This window comes from Ictidomys tridecemlineatus, chromosome X, assembly GCF_052094955.1.
Source record: "Ictidomys tridecemlineatus isolate mIctTri1 chromosome X, mIctTri1.hap1, whole genome shotgun sequence".
Lineage (NCBI taxonomy): Eukaryota > Metazoa > Chordata > Mammalia > Rodentia > Sciuridae > Ictidomys > Ictidomys tridecemlineatus.
The window spans coordinates 80,123,344-80,139,437 of NC_135493.1; the positions used below are offsets into that span (position 1 = coordinate 80,123,344).

Genomic DNA, 16,094 nt, shown 5'->3' on the forward strand with positions numbered 1-16,094 from the left:
TATCCTATGAGAAGTGGCCCCCTCAACCAGGCCCAAAAGGCTCAGAGTTCCGTGAAGACAGAGGCTTTCTTTTTTTTCTTTTGGTGCCTAGCTTGGGAAACCACATTCAGTGAACACCTGTTGATCTTCACTGGAGTGTGTTTGTGTGAGAGGGAGGAAAGAGGAGGAAAAGAGATTCAGAGAAAACAAGGCAGATGAGGGTGACAATGAACACACTGCTCTAACACGTACAATCCATTTAGGGAGGATCACCTGGATAGGGAGGTGTGAGGTGGGAGACACAGTACACGCCCCAAAGCCCCCAGACTAAATCTAAACTTACTTGAAACAGTAGTGGTAGCAGTCGTGGGGGTAGTCACTGTGGTCGAAGCAGCTACGGTAATGGTGGAAATAGCTGTGGCAGCAACCAGAGCTGGAGCAGAAGTGACAGGGGTGGTTGCAGCAGGGGGTGTGGGTGTGGCGGTGGCAGTGGTGGTGGTAGAGGTGGTTGAGGTGGCAGTAGTGGTGGAGGAAGCACTGCTGCCAGAGTTAGCCTGTGCTTCCGACACTTTGTTTTCTGGGAGAGCAATTGAGATGAGAGAGAGGAGTCGGAGAAGTTTCTCCGTTAAGAGAGAGCTCCGGCGGATGACTGGGTGTGACAACATGTTCATGAGCTGCCCCAGTGGGGAGGCCTCAAGGCTGTATGGGGAGGTTTCCCCCTCACCACCAGCGCTCACTGGCACTGACTTCACAGAGTTCTTGCCTTTCCGGCTGACATTCATGTTGTCCAGTTTTACCAGTAAGTCCCAGAAGTCTGTGCAAATGCCACTGCTAGTGGACTGTGAGGAGCACGGGCTGCAGGCCTGCTTACTGCCCCTCTCCCGATCACTCTCACAGTTTGTTTCTTTGGTCCGCTGTTGTGTGAAGTGGCTGGGAAACACCTGCCAGGAAAAGAAGGATAGGCTTGGTCTAGGGGGTCTCTATACAGGATTAGCCTTCCCAAGAGGGAAGGACAACTAGTTCTCACACTCTCCTCTCCTTTGGACAGCTAGGGTAACAATGGGCAGAAGGCATACAGTTTTAACCAACAGATGGTGAAGCAGCCTAGAGAAACAAATAAGGGCTTTGTGCAAGACTGAATAGCAACTTGTTTGAGACTCCACACTTTTTGCACAGTGCCTAGGACAAGGTAGGTCCTCAATACATGGTAGCAATGTTTATTATTCAAAGAACAGTGACAAGATCAGCACTAAGTTCTATGTCCAGCTCCATCACTTCCTAATCACATGACAAAGCCACTAAAATGTTCTGAATTCCAGCTTCTTCATCTATAAAATTTCTATGCATTATCTCATTCAATCATCAAAGCAGACAGCTGCTTTGATGACTGAATGAGATAATGCATAGAAATTACAAAGAGAGAAGATTAAAAAAAAAACCCAAAATTATTTATTGGACAATTTCCCCAATACAGAAACAATATAGGGCTTGACATAAGACTTGTGTCCGGATCTCAACCAGGCTGTTGCTGCCACCCCTCTCCCGTTCCCAGGGATTGGGTTCCTTCAAGCTCACCTTGGCCAATTGAATCAGTGTGTCCAGAACGTGTCTGCAGACAACAGGAGCAGCCTGGGGATGGATGTGGACAGTGGAGCCACTGCTTGCATGCTTCTCAGTATGTTTGCGCCCCCCTGAACGCTGGATTTGGAATATATTAGTCCTACAGCCTAAGGCAGCATCCATGGATACTGAGAGCCAGGAAAGCTGATTGGAGCTCTTGGACTCCATCTTGTGTAGTAAGTCCAGGGGACGGTTTTCATGGCTGCTTGACCCACAGCTCTTGCTTGACTTTTTGCCCTTTTCCTCACTTGTGGAGAGCTTGGGTGTTTCAATGCATAACTCACTCTCACTGCTGCGTTGCAAGATGGATAGGAGGCTGCGGATCACCCAGTGGCGGGTCTGGGCATGATAGCAGAGATTTCTCAGTACTCGGTGTAGGCGGCTAGTATTGAGCTTTGGCTCATCCACGAAAAGTAGGACCAAGAGACAAGATAGGGCTTCATGGTCCAGAAGAAGCCGTCCTCGGAGGCGGAGAAGAGTGTCCACATTACTGCCAGAAGGCCTAGAAAGAAAGTATGGTTTCTGAGTAACACTTAACCTAGAACTCCAGGATAAAACATAAGCCCAGGGGAATGGAATATGCTGGATATCTCCAGGAAGACTAAAGAAGGGATGGTGTCCACAACAACTGCCCTCAATGTGTCAACTGTATATGTACTTTTTCCCATAGGGCTGCTGGACAGCATAGAGAATCGGCCATTTTTGAGTTAATGAACTACAGGCTCAACCAAATTAAGTGACTACTATAGAGAAGAGATCCCCAGCCCAGGTCTGTATCATCCATTGATTGGTAAAAATTGGACTACATTGAAGTTTAGGAGATAATGCTTATTTTTGCTTTCTCTAGACTACTAGAGAGCTGCTTATCTTATAGGAGCTAATCTTTCCCTTCACCTTTTGGCATGTTGCGCCCACTCTACTTCAGCTCAGTTATTAACTCCTCTCTACCTTCTTCAGCTTTGATGATACAATCTGAAGGGAAAAAGGTAGCCTGCCTTCTTATTAAAACCACTTCACTAGTGCCTACTGCCATCCTGCTTTTGAGATTCTGGTTTTCAGAAGCTAGACCAACTCAAAGGTATAACTTTATGAGAGGGGTAGTTCAAAGATCTTGGTCTCCTGTCCATGGAAGGAAGCAGCTTAAAAGTGGTCACCCAGCCTGCTTCTTGGGACTTCAGTTTCTCTACCTATAAAATTAAGGGAGTTGGACTAATGGGCCTCAGAGATGATATAGCATAAAGTGAAAGAAGAAAAAAATACCTGTTGTGGCTGCTGCTACCCCCCATTTGAAAGGTGCCACCTCTCTGCACAGCAAGGCGAGTATACTGGACCCCACGGTTGCCACTCAAACGACTGGTAAAAGCTGGTAGAAAACAAAAAGGAAACTGAGATTGGGGAAGGGTGGTGGCAAGTTTGGTCTAGGTCATATAAGGAAAAGCAAAAAGAGCCTCATATCTAGCCAAAGCCAGATATCTCAGAGCCTTCCCACTTGCCTCCCTTTGTACCTGGGCTTCGGAGAATGGCAGAGAGCGCAGAGGTGCTGCTGTGCCCAAACAGACGTTCGTGCATGAGCTGTCGTTGACGTGCTTCCTGCTCTCGTCTCAGGGCTTGAGCCTCAGCTGCTATGTCAGGTGGCATCACAGCCAACACACTATCTTCCATGTCCTCCAAGACACTACGGCGCAGGTCTGAGGGCAGAGTCTGGATGAAGGTCACAGGGTCCATGGGGGTGTCAGAGTTGGCATTCTGGGCTAGTTCCCGTCGCTGCTGCTCAGCTCTTTGCTGTGCCAGTACCTATGGATGGAAGTTGTCAATGAGGGCGTAACTCCTACCCAGGCAGCTTGGCCCCACCATCTCCCTGCTCACATACTTCCTCCTGAATGGCTGGAGGCAGGGCAGCCAGGAACTCAGGGCTCACTTCAGTCACACCAGGATTCCCCACCACTGCAGGAGCTGAGCTATTTGTGGAGGGGGCACTTCGGGTTGGTGGACGTATGCCCAACTGGTTCTGGAGGACTTCCCGACGGATGTCATCAGGAAGAGCAGCCAGAAAAGAGGGGTCCACACCTTCAGGAAGACTAATACCTGAGAGGAGATATAAGATATGAAGGACTCACACTTCTACTGATAGCTGGTCCTTCCTCTTCCTTTTTCTGCTTCAAGGCACCATGTGATAAGCAACTTGCTTTACCATGTGTTCCCACCATCATGTACTGGCCTCACCACAGGGCCTTAAGTAACCGGGCCAAAATGATATTGGATCGAAATCTCCAAAATAAACTTTTCCCCTTTTAAAATAGATTACCTTGGGTGTTTTTTTAAAAAAAAAATTAAAAAAAAATTTAGTTGTTGATGAATCTTTATTTTATTTATATATGGTGCTGAGAATTGAACCCAGTGCCTCATACATGCAAGTGCTCTACTACTGAGCCACAACCCCAGCCCAGGTAGGTATTTTATTTTAACAGTAATGAAAGGCTAACAGATACCAATGAGGATCAGAGAAATTAAATAAAGGTCATATGTTGTAAAGTTAGGAAGTGTCATAGTGAGAGAATAAGTGAACTAAGTTAAATTGGCTCATTCTATTACATTATATACCAGCATCCTCTCACTGCTAATCCTTTTCCCACATATACATGAAGTATTTGGCTGGTGGACATTCCCTTGCCAGGGGCTACTGGAAGCTGAAACAATCTCAGGACTGCCTGAGCACATAGGGAACTCACCTGCAAGGGGATCTTCTTCCTCACTGCTTGTTGAAGGCAGTGGCTCTTCCAGGATTCCTCGGGAGTCTGCTCCAGAAATGGCCACAGCAGAATCTCTGGTGGAAGAACTCTCAGAGGATGCAGGGGGAGAGCTGAGGGAAATCATTCTCAGTTTTTCTTAGTGCCATACATTTTCCCATTTATAAAATACTCCTAACATCAACAGCCCTTTTTCAGCAAAACCAACTTAATTTTCCCAGTACAATAAGCATACCTATTAGTTAACAGGTATGAATGCAACACCCAACACATCTCTATTCTCTTCTAGCCAATGCAGTGCTTACCTGTCCTCAGGTTGCTGGGTAGATTCCCCTGCCCCATCAGTCCTGCCTTGTACTTCTGCCACAACTGGTGGGGCATCCCCAGGAGTAGAGCTGCCTGCTGTGGGCTGCTCAGAACTGCCAGCTGCTGAAGTGTCACCTACAGCCTCCTCTAGAGTACAGGAAGCTAGGCTGCTGGTGTCCATGGGAGAGCCTTCCAGTTGACTGCTGACAGCAGTCAGTGCATCAGAATCTTCAGCTCTCTCTGGGGAAAGAGAAGCTAGGAGGAAGTCACAGGGAGAGGTTAGAGTTCTGCTTGGAATCAGGCCAATATCTTCATCCCCTGTTGATCTGCTGTTCCTACTTTATTTCACTTGCTTTTTAAGGAAGGTTCAGCTCAAGTCTTTTCTTTCATTTCTTGAAGTTCACTGTTCTAGGCATGTTTGTGAAACAGCTTCCCTAGACACCCTAGATGAGGGATCCTGTCACTTTCCAAGATTTCCAGGCATGGTTATCTAAATAAACTAGGTTCAAAGGGGAAACCCCAACAGTCTTTCCAGGGCATATCACAGGCAGCTTATTATACAGCACAGACAGTAAGCAGGTGGAATACTACTGTGCTGAGAATTTTGAGGCCCCATTTCAAGCTAGAGGGAAAGAGCGTCATGAGATAAAGAGCATTTGCCAGGAGAATGTGAAAGCTGTGTATTTGAGGTTACGTGCTTGCCATCTGTGGAACTGTTGTTTAATCCCAGTTTAACCGCTTACTGAATGCCCTTGGACTAATTATTTCCCTTCTGAGTTTCAGTTTATTCATGGAGATATCACCAACTACGTTACAGAGTTGTTTTCAAAGTTAAATAATAAACCTGACATGATAATCTATGAACAGTCATTGTAGCTTACAGTTGATATCCTCATTAGAATTATAGATGCTCAACTACAATCACTTCAAGTGATAGAGAAGAAACCTCAACTTCACCTAACAAAGCTAATGTGTGCACACTCAAGTCCTTCTTATTTCTCTCAAGAAACAGCAAAGTTACAAAGACATCCATTCTTCTCTCCTGTTCCATCCATCTCCATCAAAAGTTAAAATTTTACTCACTTATAGTGGGAGCTGGGGATAGCTCCATCTGAGTCGTTTCTGCTTCTCCACTTGGCCTCGTGGGACCTAATTCCTCTGACTCTACAGGCATCAATAGCTGTGTAGAGCTTCCTCCTTCTCCAGTTGGGGATTGCAAATCTTGAGGAACCTCTCCTAAGGATGGTGGGGGTGGGAGTGCTGGTTGCTGCTGAGAAGGCTGAAGAGTGCCAAGGGTCTCCTTGGACTCAGATGTAGCTGCATCAGTTGAAGAAGGGGTTGTTGGGTAGCTGTCAGGCATTGGAGTCCCATCTTTCTCGGAAAGAATAATAATGGAGGTTAAGGGGAAAATCAGCCAATGACCAAGGGAACAATCCTAATCAGCACATGTGGCTTGACCAATATTCTACTCAGACAGTGACATTATACCCCTTCCCACAATCAACCCTCCAAAGAACAGTTCTTGGCTCGTCTAGTATACCCAGGATGAGGACTAAAGCATGGTGCTGTCACTGAACCAAGAGCTAGATATCTAATTCTGTGGATCCTAATAAAATCTTTTCTGTGCTGAAGGTGAAAGGGGAAGATTTCAGGCCACAGAGGCAGGGCGAGGCTAGATTTTTCTGAAGCTACCCAGAAAAATCTACCTCCCCAAAACCTACAGAACCCCCATTTCCTTATGTACTTGAAGCAAGAAATGGTCAGAATTTACCTCAAAGCTCTTAAAGTACACTTTCTATTCCCCTCTGCATATTTTTGTTCTATTACTAAATAAATGAAGTTATCTTAGAGTTGAAGAACAACACATTTGAATTTATGCCCACTGAGTTAACCAATTAATGCCTGAATCAATGGAAGTCAAGCCACTTTATACTGGTAATCTGCCTCACCCTAAATATCATCTCTACCCTTTTACTCCCTGATTTTCCAAGGAACACCTACACTTACAACTTAAATGGTGATAACATTGAAAGACTTGGTGTGAATATGCCACACACCAGGGAAAGTAGTAAGTTGTATAGTTATCTTCTTATTGGGGTCTAAAATCCCTACCCCACAACAATACAACTTACTACCTCACCCTGACATGAGCAGAATCCTCTAGTAAGGGTAGTAGGAAAAAGGACACCTACCCTCCTTCACTGCGTTAAAAAATTGTGTAGGCTTTCTTTTCCCAACTCAAAAAAAAAAAAAAAAAAAAAGAAAGTAGAAGACAGTTCTGACAAAATTAATAGTAGGGGAGATAGAATACCATATGGACCATTTGTTGGAATCACAAAATTGGTACTGACCATTGTTAAGATAGGATAGACAGCATATAGTCATACCATTTAGCCCACAAAGCTACCTTCCCCAAAAGCAGATGTCCAAGACAGTGTTCTTAGACTTTTAGATTCCACAGAATAATTGAGTTTAAGATTGAGAGAAAGACACACACACACACACACACACACACACACACACACACACACACACACACACACTAAAGTAGGGGTTATTAACTTAGTTTCGTCATGTAAGAAAAAAACATTTTATCAATATGATTTAATAAGAATATTTTGACACCGAAGAACTAGAAAGAATATAACCTCAAAAAACAACAGCTCTATGAATGGAATTAAATTCAGCTTCAGGAAAAACATATTAAACCTTTTAAATTTTGTTCATTTCCACTGAGGACTGCCATTTGAGTAGTGTCATCAGGTGTTCTCATGAAGTGCCATCCTATGGTGTTTACCAAAGGACCAACTGTCTCAAAGATATACATACTGAGTTTCAGGGGAAAGGTATAGGACTCATAACCTTGTCAGAATGAAGCATTGCATAACCAGAATAGGAACCTAAACACAGCCAAGTTGGAGGGGAAGTGTACCACCGTGGGAAAGACAGTAGACTGTATAGTTATCTCCAAGATGGGGTATGACCCTAAAACTATACAATCTACTACCTCATCCCACAGAGCACCAGTGTCCATCTTCAGCCCAGGTGGGCCAGCTATTCAGAAGGGTCACGAGAAAGAACATATTTATCAATTAGCAAGAAGGATGAAAGGGAGGGAGAGTTACCTGAGAGGTTCTGTTCAGTGGAGTCATTTGTCTTAGATGCAGTACACTGCAAAGAGAAGGGATAGACCAGTGTGGAAATATTCTAAGAACACAAGATAAAGATCAAACTGTGTGAGTCACCATCCCTCACCTAGACCTAGACCAGCTAGGAGTTGAGTGATCTGATAGAAAATGATTTTGCTATGTTATCAAAAGAAGATGATCATTTCAGTATGCAAATATACATCTAATTTCTCTATACATACTTAGAGTTTGTACTTTAGCAACAAAGCCTGGGTTTGAATGGATTGGGGGTGAAAGGGAAACTGTTGGAGGAGGTGCTACTGAACAACAATAATAAAAATTACATTAGGGATAGGCATAATCACCAGACTAGCCATAAATTTTTAGTTTCATCTAAACCCCCTTCTTGGGCTTATTTTGCACACTCTAGCTTTTTTTTTTTCTTGCAGTGCTGATGATGAAACTTAGGGGCTGGTTTGTATATACTAGAATAGTGCTCTACTGTTGAGCTACATTCTCTAGTCCCATTTCAGCTTTTTTCTTTTTTAAGCAATATGCTACCTTTGCTTCTCTTTCATTCCTTTTCATGTGTTCAAAACTATATTGTTTATTAGGCCCAAAGTTCTATATAAAGATATATTAGATCAAGCGTATTATTATAACTGAACATCCAATGGCCTCTTTTTGCAGTGTTGGGAGATCAAACTCAGGGCCTTGGGCATGCTAGGCAGGTGCTCTACCACTGAACTATACCCTCAGTCCTCAATGTCCCTTTTTGCTCATCTATAAGTAAAAACCACATGAGTAGACCTTCTATCCAAGGTCACAGAAGTTTCTGAAACAGGTGGCTTCTTTTTTTTTAACTTATTTTTTAAAACATTTTTTTATGTGGTGCTGAGGATCGAACCCAGTGCTTCATGCGTGCCAGGCGAGAGCTCTACCACTGAGCCCCAGCCCCAGCCACTCAGGTAGCTTCTTTTTAAAACTAAAATCATGTTAGATATAAATTTGAACCCTAGAAAAATGACATAGAGGTGACAGAATTCAAGATATGAACTTTTTCTCTGACACCTAAGTCAAACTTATTCAAATGATGGAATAGGGTCATTCTGGTAAGGCGCCCCACTAAGAAATGAAAATGAATAAGAATATGAGCTGATCAGGGTTTCTTCCTTGTCTAGTTGTAGTCCTTGGAGGTGGATTATGAGATGTGATTTTTGAGGACCAATTGTGGTTCTGGCTCCAGTTTCCCCCATTGAGACACGGAGAAAAAACATTCCCTCTGGGTTTCAATTTTTACCCCCCAAAACCAAGTATAATTAATTTGCAATGAGTGATTCCCATGTTCAATGCGAACACCCTGAGATTCTTTCAGTGAGTTATATACCATATTTATGCCCAAAACACAGGAAAGTTAAGGCAGATCTGGCCGAAGATGAACCCTCCCAGCCATTGGTAATCACCTGTGCACTCTGATCCCTGTTCTCTTTATCTTCTTTCCCTTTGTCAGTTATCTTTGTTTCTTCCTCAGCCAGTTGTTTCCTGCGTTTCTCTCGCCTCTCTTCCAGCTCCTCATCTCTCAGGAATTCCAGGTGATTGACAATGGGCACTTTAACCACTACATCAAAGAGGCAGAGATCAGAGGCTACTCTGTGGGGTGGGTGGGTTGGGAAGGAAGCCAAAAGGCAGAGCTTGTGGCCACAGAGAACCAGGGAAATAACTCTACACAATCGTCCTAGCCCTGGAAGGCTTACTACTGCCCTAATAACCAAGCTACCACACACCTGAAACACAGTCGTGCATGCTCTCAGCATCAAGAACTTTGCATTCCTCTGTCCAGCGGGTCAGGGCTGTGGGAATGCTGGACAGGGTTCCTGTAGGGGAATAAAGGGGAGTAAGATTTTTGGCCTTGTTAAGTGTCAAATGATCCAAAAAATAAGATCCATGTTAGTATTTTCCTAACATGGCCCAAGGGCTATCACAAGGTTTGGTACTTAACATGTACCTAGACCATTTTGTTGTCCTTGGCTAAGTCACAGAATGGTCCCAGCTCCTATAAAATGTATTACTTCTAGGGTAGACACTGTTCTGCTTTTCCTCAGCTAGGGAGAAAAAACCCCGATAAACTCCCAAACTCTACTCTCTCCCTTACCACAAAACTTGCCTGCTTGGCTGGTAGCTGTGCTCTGGTCGTGGAAAAAGTCATCCAGCAGTTCGTCATCAGACCGGGCGATGATGTGGACGTCATCGTTGCCCACCAGGAGGCGGGCCCGACCCCGGCTTTGTAGGGGAAGACTACTGCTCAGCTGAAGGATGTCAGCAGCAGCGGAGGGACCAAGCAACCTAGAGTGATGGTGGAGTACCATGGTCACTATTAAGTCTGCAGCAACCTATTACCATGAAATCCTCCATCCAGATCCTCTATTAAAATTATAACACAATTATGGAACTTATCACACTGCATATAAGCCTTACTTTCTCTTCTGATTACTATATCAGTTTTATAGCTTTATTTGGGTTGAGATTGCATATTACTCTATTGTTATAAGCATAGACCGAGCACCACTGATAAGCTTGCCACATGAGATGAATAATAATTGCTGAATGTCTGCATGGGACATGTCACACAGTTTGGTACTCCTCTAAAAGCTGCACACATAACCTACAATAATCAGAATACACACACACCTTATTTGTGGTAACATTAAATGAATGACTATTCCCCTCTCCTAGTCAAATAATGCTGAAGCTCAGTAAAGATTTTTATGAGAGTTCTGGTAACTCCAACTGATCTTCTTTACAACTCACCTCTGAAGTATAAGAGGAGGATTGGGTTGGCGATTCCCAGGGTAGTGAACATGAATGGTGTGGCCAGTATTGGCTGTTAGCTGCCTTAGGGTCCTCTGACTGCGTCCAATGCCCTGGGTGAGACGAGTTGTGGAGGAGCCACTGCCCAGTGTCAGCGAACTGTGATCTGCATGACGTACCATCAGTGGGTGGGTGGTAGGGATATTTCCTGGGGATGGGGGGATGTCTGCTGCAAGGACAATATGCAAAGGGATCAGTGCCAAAAAGAAATTTCTTCCATGATTGTTCAAGCAGAACCATGTCTCCTGGGCCTTACTTCCTCACACGGAAACCTGAGCTTTGTCCTTTCTCCCTCATTCCCACACCACCTGATCTACAAACACTGATACTACCATAGCTTATACAATCATCTCTCATCTAGATACTGTAACAGCCTCCTAAATTGTAACTTCTCCCAATTCACTCTCCAAATTACAGCCACAGTAATGCTTCTAGGACCCTCAGACACATGCTGCTCCCTTCATCTTGAAGACTCCTTCCTCTCCCTCATCTGCTTTTACTTCTGGCCTAAAATGTCACTTCCTCTGTGAAGTCTCACTTTGATAGACTGGGTTGGATAGTCCTGTACTCTGTGCTTTCTTTCTTACCATGTTACAATGTAATGCCTATACTTATAATTCCTAATAGACCATAAGCTCCTATAAGGGCCAAGGATTGCTTTCTTCTTTACTGCTTCATCCCCGGTACCTAGGACATAGTAGGCACATCTCAAATATCTGTCCAATTTGCTGAATGCACAGAGGCTCAACTATAAGACCGATGAAAATCACAAAAATTCAAACACCATCATAGATGATATCTTGAATATTATCAATCCAATCCATTTTTTTTCCTTTTCATACTTTTCATTTACAGGTGATAAACTGAGGCTCAAAGAGGTAAGAGATTACTTGGCCAAGACAACAGACCAGACCAGTCCAGTGTTTTCTGTTATGTTTGTGCTTTGAGGTCAAGACCTGTCCTATCAAGACAGCTTGAGTCTAAGAACTTGACTATCTAACTTGATGCTAAAAGGGAATTTTGACGTTGATGGGGGAGGAGGGAAGAGATTCATTCTCTTCCCTGAAAAGATGCATCCTTGATGAACAGAGCGAATGTTCAAATCCATTCCCCAATTCCAAGCTCAAAGGTGTTCCATCCAAACCCTCAAGATCCAGTGTTAGAGAAAAAAAGATTATTGATTGCCCTATCCACTGTAGCGTGCATTCGGGTGCCTGATGCAGTCAGCTTTGGTTTCATTTTTTAATCAAGTAAATCATCAAGTTGTCCAGGCTCCAAAATGGCTGCCTGTTTACTGAGGTGGAGCAAACAAAAGCAGCCTCTTGCTATTCCTTCTTGTGAAATACGCTATTGAGAGAGATGGATTCAGGTATCCCTTGCCCCAGGGAGTCAGCATAGGAAAAGAGTGCTGTTGGTATCAGATCAATAGCTGCTTTGGTTCACTGCTTGGCTTACCCTAGAGAAGGGTATAAGAATCAAGAGAGAAAACCCAGCTGAGCCCCTGTATCTTACTAGCACTGGAGAACATGTTGTCAAACTCAATGATGAGATCATCCTCCCGGTCAAAGCGCTCAAATCGGACCAAGGGAGAAGCGTTCATATCAGGGTAATCCTCATCCAATTCCATCTCAGAGCCATCGTCGTCATCGTCTTCATCTCCCTCTTCACCTTCATCATCCTCCTTAAGGGAAAATAGGAGATGGAGAATTGCTGGAGGTAAGGGTTTTCTGAAGCCTGGTGTCAGTGGCCACATGTGCACATGAGGGAGGGAGGCGCTGAGGCTAGCTAGCAACCCAGACTGTTGGTTTTCTGCAGTTCTCTGTTCCCATGGAAGAGGTCATCTGAACCAACCCAAACACAGTCCCCCCTCACCTGATCATCTTCCTCATCTTCCTCCTCCTCCTCCTCTTCATCCTGACTATCATCCTCATCCTCGTTACTGCCACTGCTGTCCTCTTCCTGAGTGTGCTCCTCCTCATCCTCAGGGTCCAGGATATTCATGGAATCTAAAACAAAGGGAGCACATTGGAGGACTAAACTGAGTAGCTAGAAAACAGGCTACTGTGCAGGCCGGCAGACTGAGTGGGAAGGAGATGGGGTATCTGACTCTACGAGAGGAAGAATCAGATCTGGGGTGATGTACAGACTTAGTGAGCCATCCCCGATTTCCTGAAAGTGCCAATCAATGCATCAACACGCTGAGCAGGGTGGCTGACTGTGGAGGCTGGCACCAGGCTGGTGCTTGAGGAGCCACGGTCTAGGACTTGGCCAAGTCTGCTGGTGCCCCCTTTCCTTTCCAGCCCTAATTTGCTACTGACTGCATCCTGTTGGTAAGAGGGAATCTGGAGCGATGACAGCAGGTGGGTGAGAAGAAAGCGAACCAAGTAAGAAGTGATAAACTTTGGGCAAGCAGTAGTAACATGTTATTTGAAAAACTGGCTGAGGATAAAGTGGATGGTGTATGTCAGCGCATGCAGACAGATGCTTCCTTATTCTGCACATGTGGGCAGCTGCCTCCAGGAAAACCCTAGTGTAGTGTCTGCCAGACGTGCAGGGCAAGAAGGGAGGCCTTTCTGGCCTCGGCACTCTCACCTTCTCGGTTGGCCTGCAAGGTGGAAGCTTGGCTGAGGTTGGAAGGAGCTTCATCCATCAGCACGTCCTCTTGTGATTCATCCTCTCCACTTCTGCTCACTGAAGGTTACAGAGCAGAGCCTTCACTGAACAACAGAGGACTTCCCTTTCCAGATTGGGTGCGCCTAAGTAGCTATGTACACCTAGCAGATATCCATTTTTTTTTTTGTTGTTGAGGGACAAGACCTGGATTCTCTGTCAACTAGCTAGGTGAGCTTGGCCAGTCACTTTACCTGTCTGAGTCTCAGTTTCCTCATCTGTAAAATGGGATGATCACATCTGTCTTGCCAATCCCACTAATTGTGAAACCACAAAGAATACTGGGTGTGAAAAAGCTTTGTAAAATTTCAGAATACATGTCTACTTCCATTTTTCCTTTATTTCCTTTCTTTGATCAGTAAAATAAAGACAACACATACACCCTCAAAGCCAGGTGACAGTAAGGTACCTTAGCCACTTTCCCTCTAAGATTTAAAAAGGGCCACCCTTAGGGGATGATCACATTTTTTTTTTAACATTACTGAGGCAGAAAGCCCCTGGACTTCACTGAAGAACTGAAAGGAAAGCACTTTTCTCACCCTACAGCCTCCTCTAGGCCTCCATGAATAAACACTCTTGATGTGCCTGATGTTATCTATACTGATGGTTACCCCCACCACCTCCCCCACACAGGCAATGCTTCAGACCTGCCACAGGCCTGTATATGGCTTGTGAATTTCTCATCTGTAAGACCATCAACATCAAGACAAGCAGCAATCTAGGCTGGCTATGAGCCCTTAGGCAGAGCTGAGCAAGCAGATGATGAGAAAAAGGGTCCTCCCAAGAGAGACTGAGGCAAAGGAAGAGGCTATACTCAGTTCTGGGGCTCTCACCTATAATTGTACTGTTCCCAGATCCGCCATCCCTCTCAAGCAACTCATCTATCAGGTCCTCCAGCTCATTCTCAACCTGGAGAGAAATAGAACATACATATGGATACACACAAGTCTATCATTGTGCTAGCACCGAAACCCTAATAAAAGCCAGCAAGGGAGCGTACGTTTCTAGGATAATGTGTGACGGAGGAGGTTACATAAAAACCACACACTTAGTGCTAATAGCACAGAAACTACCACATGCTGCCAATCCACACTCAGACTGTCCATCAAATGGGTCCATCCCAGTTAGCTGATACCAGGTTAGTCTTTAGACTGTCCAGGAATACATGCAGATCTCCTTAGGGCCAGCAGCTAAGGACCATAGGCCCAGTTTTTTATCCATTGCTACCAGCTCCAGAAATTACAATGCTTTCTCTATAGGGTCCGTGGAAGACCATTTTAATGGCCCAGCAAGAGCTGGTGCTATGGCATAAAATGGTGTTAAGGAGCTTCCATTAATCACCAGAGCCAAGTAAATCAAAGACCCTGGGCCCAAAGCCCTCAGGCCAGCTTTCTACATCAACATTTCACCTGTGTCTAAGTTTTCTGCTTGGGATCTATACCATTTCATAGTACATGGCGCCTTGGCCCTGCCCCCATCCCTCCTTTAATACAATTCAAACACATTTGCTGAGCATCTACTAAGCATATCATCTGTGCTCCTCTGCAAAGCAGACAGCATTGAGGCGAGGATCTAAAGTACTCACCCACCCACACCACCTGGGGGTTTGGTTCAGCGCCGCAACAGGGAATGCTGGATGATCTGCCTCCCTACCTGCATCTCTTGTGAACTGAGCACCTCAGGCTGCCCAGCAATCACCACTGAGTCGGTTTCAGCCTCCCCATCCATGATATCCCCATCTGCCACCTCTGTCTGAGTGACATCATGATCCTCCTCCTGCACTTCTGCTTCCCCAGGCTCGCCTGAAACAATCAACCAACCAGCAAAATAATCAAAGGGTGCCTATGTGCTGGGCACCACGAGGCAAGCATGAAGACAATAAGGTCCCTTCCTCGGGCAAGTTTACAAATTCTCAGAGAATAAACGAATGGGTGACAAAGGAAAAGACAAGGCTACGTGTGAGGATAGCCAAACAAGGCTGCAATTTGAAGGAATTCTTTGTGGGGCAGATTCCCACACCACTATGACAGATCTCTGGAAGGCCAGCAAGTTCCCAGGGAAACAACACCAAGCCAGAACAGCTGTAATCCCCATGCCCGGAAAGCAACTACAAATTCCCACCCATCCAGCTCTCCAGGCCATTGACTGATTCCCTACCTGGGTCTTGCTGGTTGCTATTAGAGTCCTGTGAAGCTCCTTGGGCATCCTGTTCAGTCTTGCTCTTGCTAGAAGCACTCTTGCTGCCAAAAAGGCTACTGGGCTGGTTCACAATGCGGGAAAGTGTTTCCAAAGGCTTCAAAGCAGCATTGACTGTGTTGGCCATGTTGGGGCTGAGTAAAGGAAGATAAAGTGATACACTGAGAACAGAAATACTAGGTGTCTTTTTGCAAAGCCCACTAAGGTTCCCACAATAGAAGATACTAGGAGAGAAAGGGGCATGAGCTCAAAGAACTAATATTCTATTTATTATTTAGAAGGAAAAAAAATTGACTTAAAGGTCTTCAAAAGAACCCATCCCCAAAGCAAAGGTTAAATCAATGCTGTATTTCATAGGGCTGTGGTAATAAGCATGTGAGGAACAAATTCTTGACTAGAAACCAGAAGATATTCTACATACACGAATACATCCAAGTAGCAAACCACTTCTTAGACCTATGGTTTGAAACGAAAAGCACCAGCATTTAATAACCAAATATTAAAAGGTTTCAAAGGAACATGATGTAAGTTTTAAGTCCTGTGGATTTCAAACTATATAGGGCATTCTAGGATTTAGCAA

At 44.8% G+C, this 16,094-nt stretch overlaps 1 protein-coding gene across 18 annotated transcripts in view; it reads right to left on the minus strand.

Annotated features, from left to right (window-relative positions):
- Huwe1 (HECT, UBA and WWE domain containing E3 ubiquitin protein ligase 1) overlaps positions 1 to 16,094 on the minus strand; it is a 143,829-nt gene that overhangs the window by 12,880 nt on the left and 114,855 nt on the right. For 16 of the 18 annotated variants that reach the window (XM_021719788.3, XM_078034767.1, XM_078034766.1 and 13 more), the window contains 19 exons: positions 15,476 to 15,648; positions 14,972 to 15,120; positions 14,152 to 14,227; positions 13,241 to 13,339; positions 12,521 to 12,654; positions 12,161 to 12,329; positions 10,589 to 10,817; positions 9,945 to 10,123; positions 9,565 to 9,654; positions 9,244 to 9,398; positions 7,778 to 7,823; positions 5,736 to 6,023; positions 4,652 to 4,907; positions 4,329 to 4,459; positions 3,470 to 3,684; positions 3,105 to 3,393; positions 2,860 to 2,962; positions 1,555 to 2,101; positions 323 to 920 (listed from right to left, as the gene is read on the minus strand). In XM_021719788.3, coding sequence (XP_021575463.2) covers positions 323 to 920; positions 1,555 to 2,101; positions 2,860 to 2,962; positions 3,105 to 3,393; positions 3,470 to 3,684; positions 4,329 to 4,459; positions 4,652 to 4,907; positions 5,736 to 6,023; positions 7,778 to 7,823; positions 9,244 to 9,398; positions 9,565 to 9,654; positions 9,945 to 10,123; positions 10,589 to 10,817; positions 12,161 to 12,329; positions 12,521 to 12,654; positions 13,241 to 13,339; positions 14,152 to 14,227; positions 14,972 to 15,120; positions 15,476 to 15,648 — 3,926 coding nt within the window. The remainder of the gene's footprint in view (positions 1 to 322; positions 921 to 1,554; positions 2,102 to 2,859; positions 2,963 to 3,104; positions 3,394 to 3,469; positions 3,685 to 4,328; positions 4,460 to 4,651; positions 4,908 to 5,735; positions 6,024 to 7,777; positions 7,824 to 9,243; positions 9,399 to 9,564; positions 9,655 to 9,944; positions 10,124 to 10,588; positions 10,818 to 12,160; positions 12,330 to 12,520; positions 12,655 to 13,240; positions 13,340 to 14,151; positions 14,228 to 14,971; positions 15,121 to 15,475; positions 15,649 to 16,094) is intronic. The other 2 variants (XM_078034765.1, XM_021719791.3) reach the window with 1 other exon arrangement.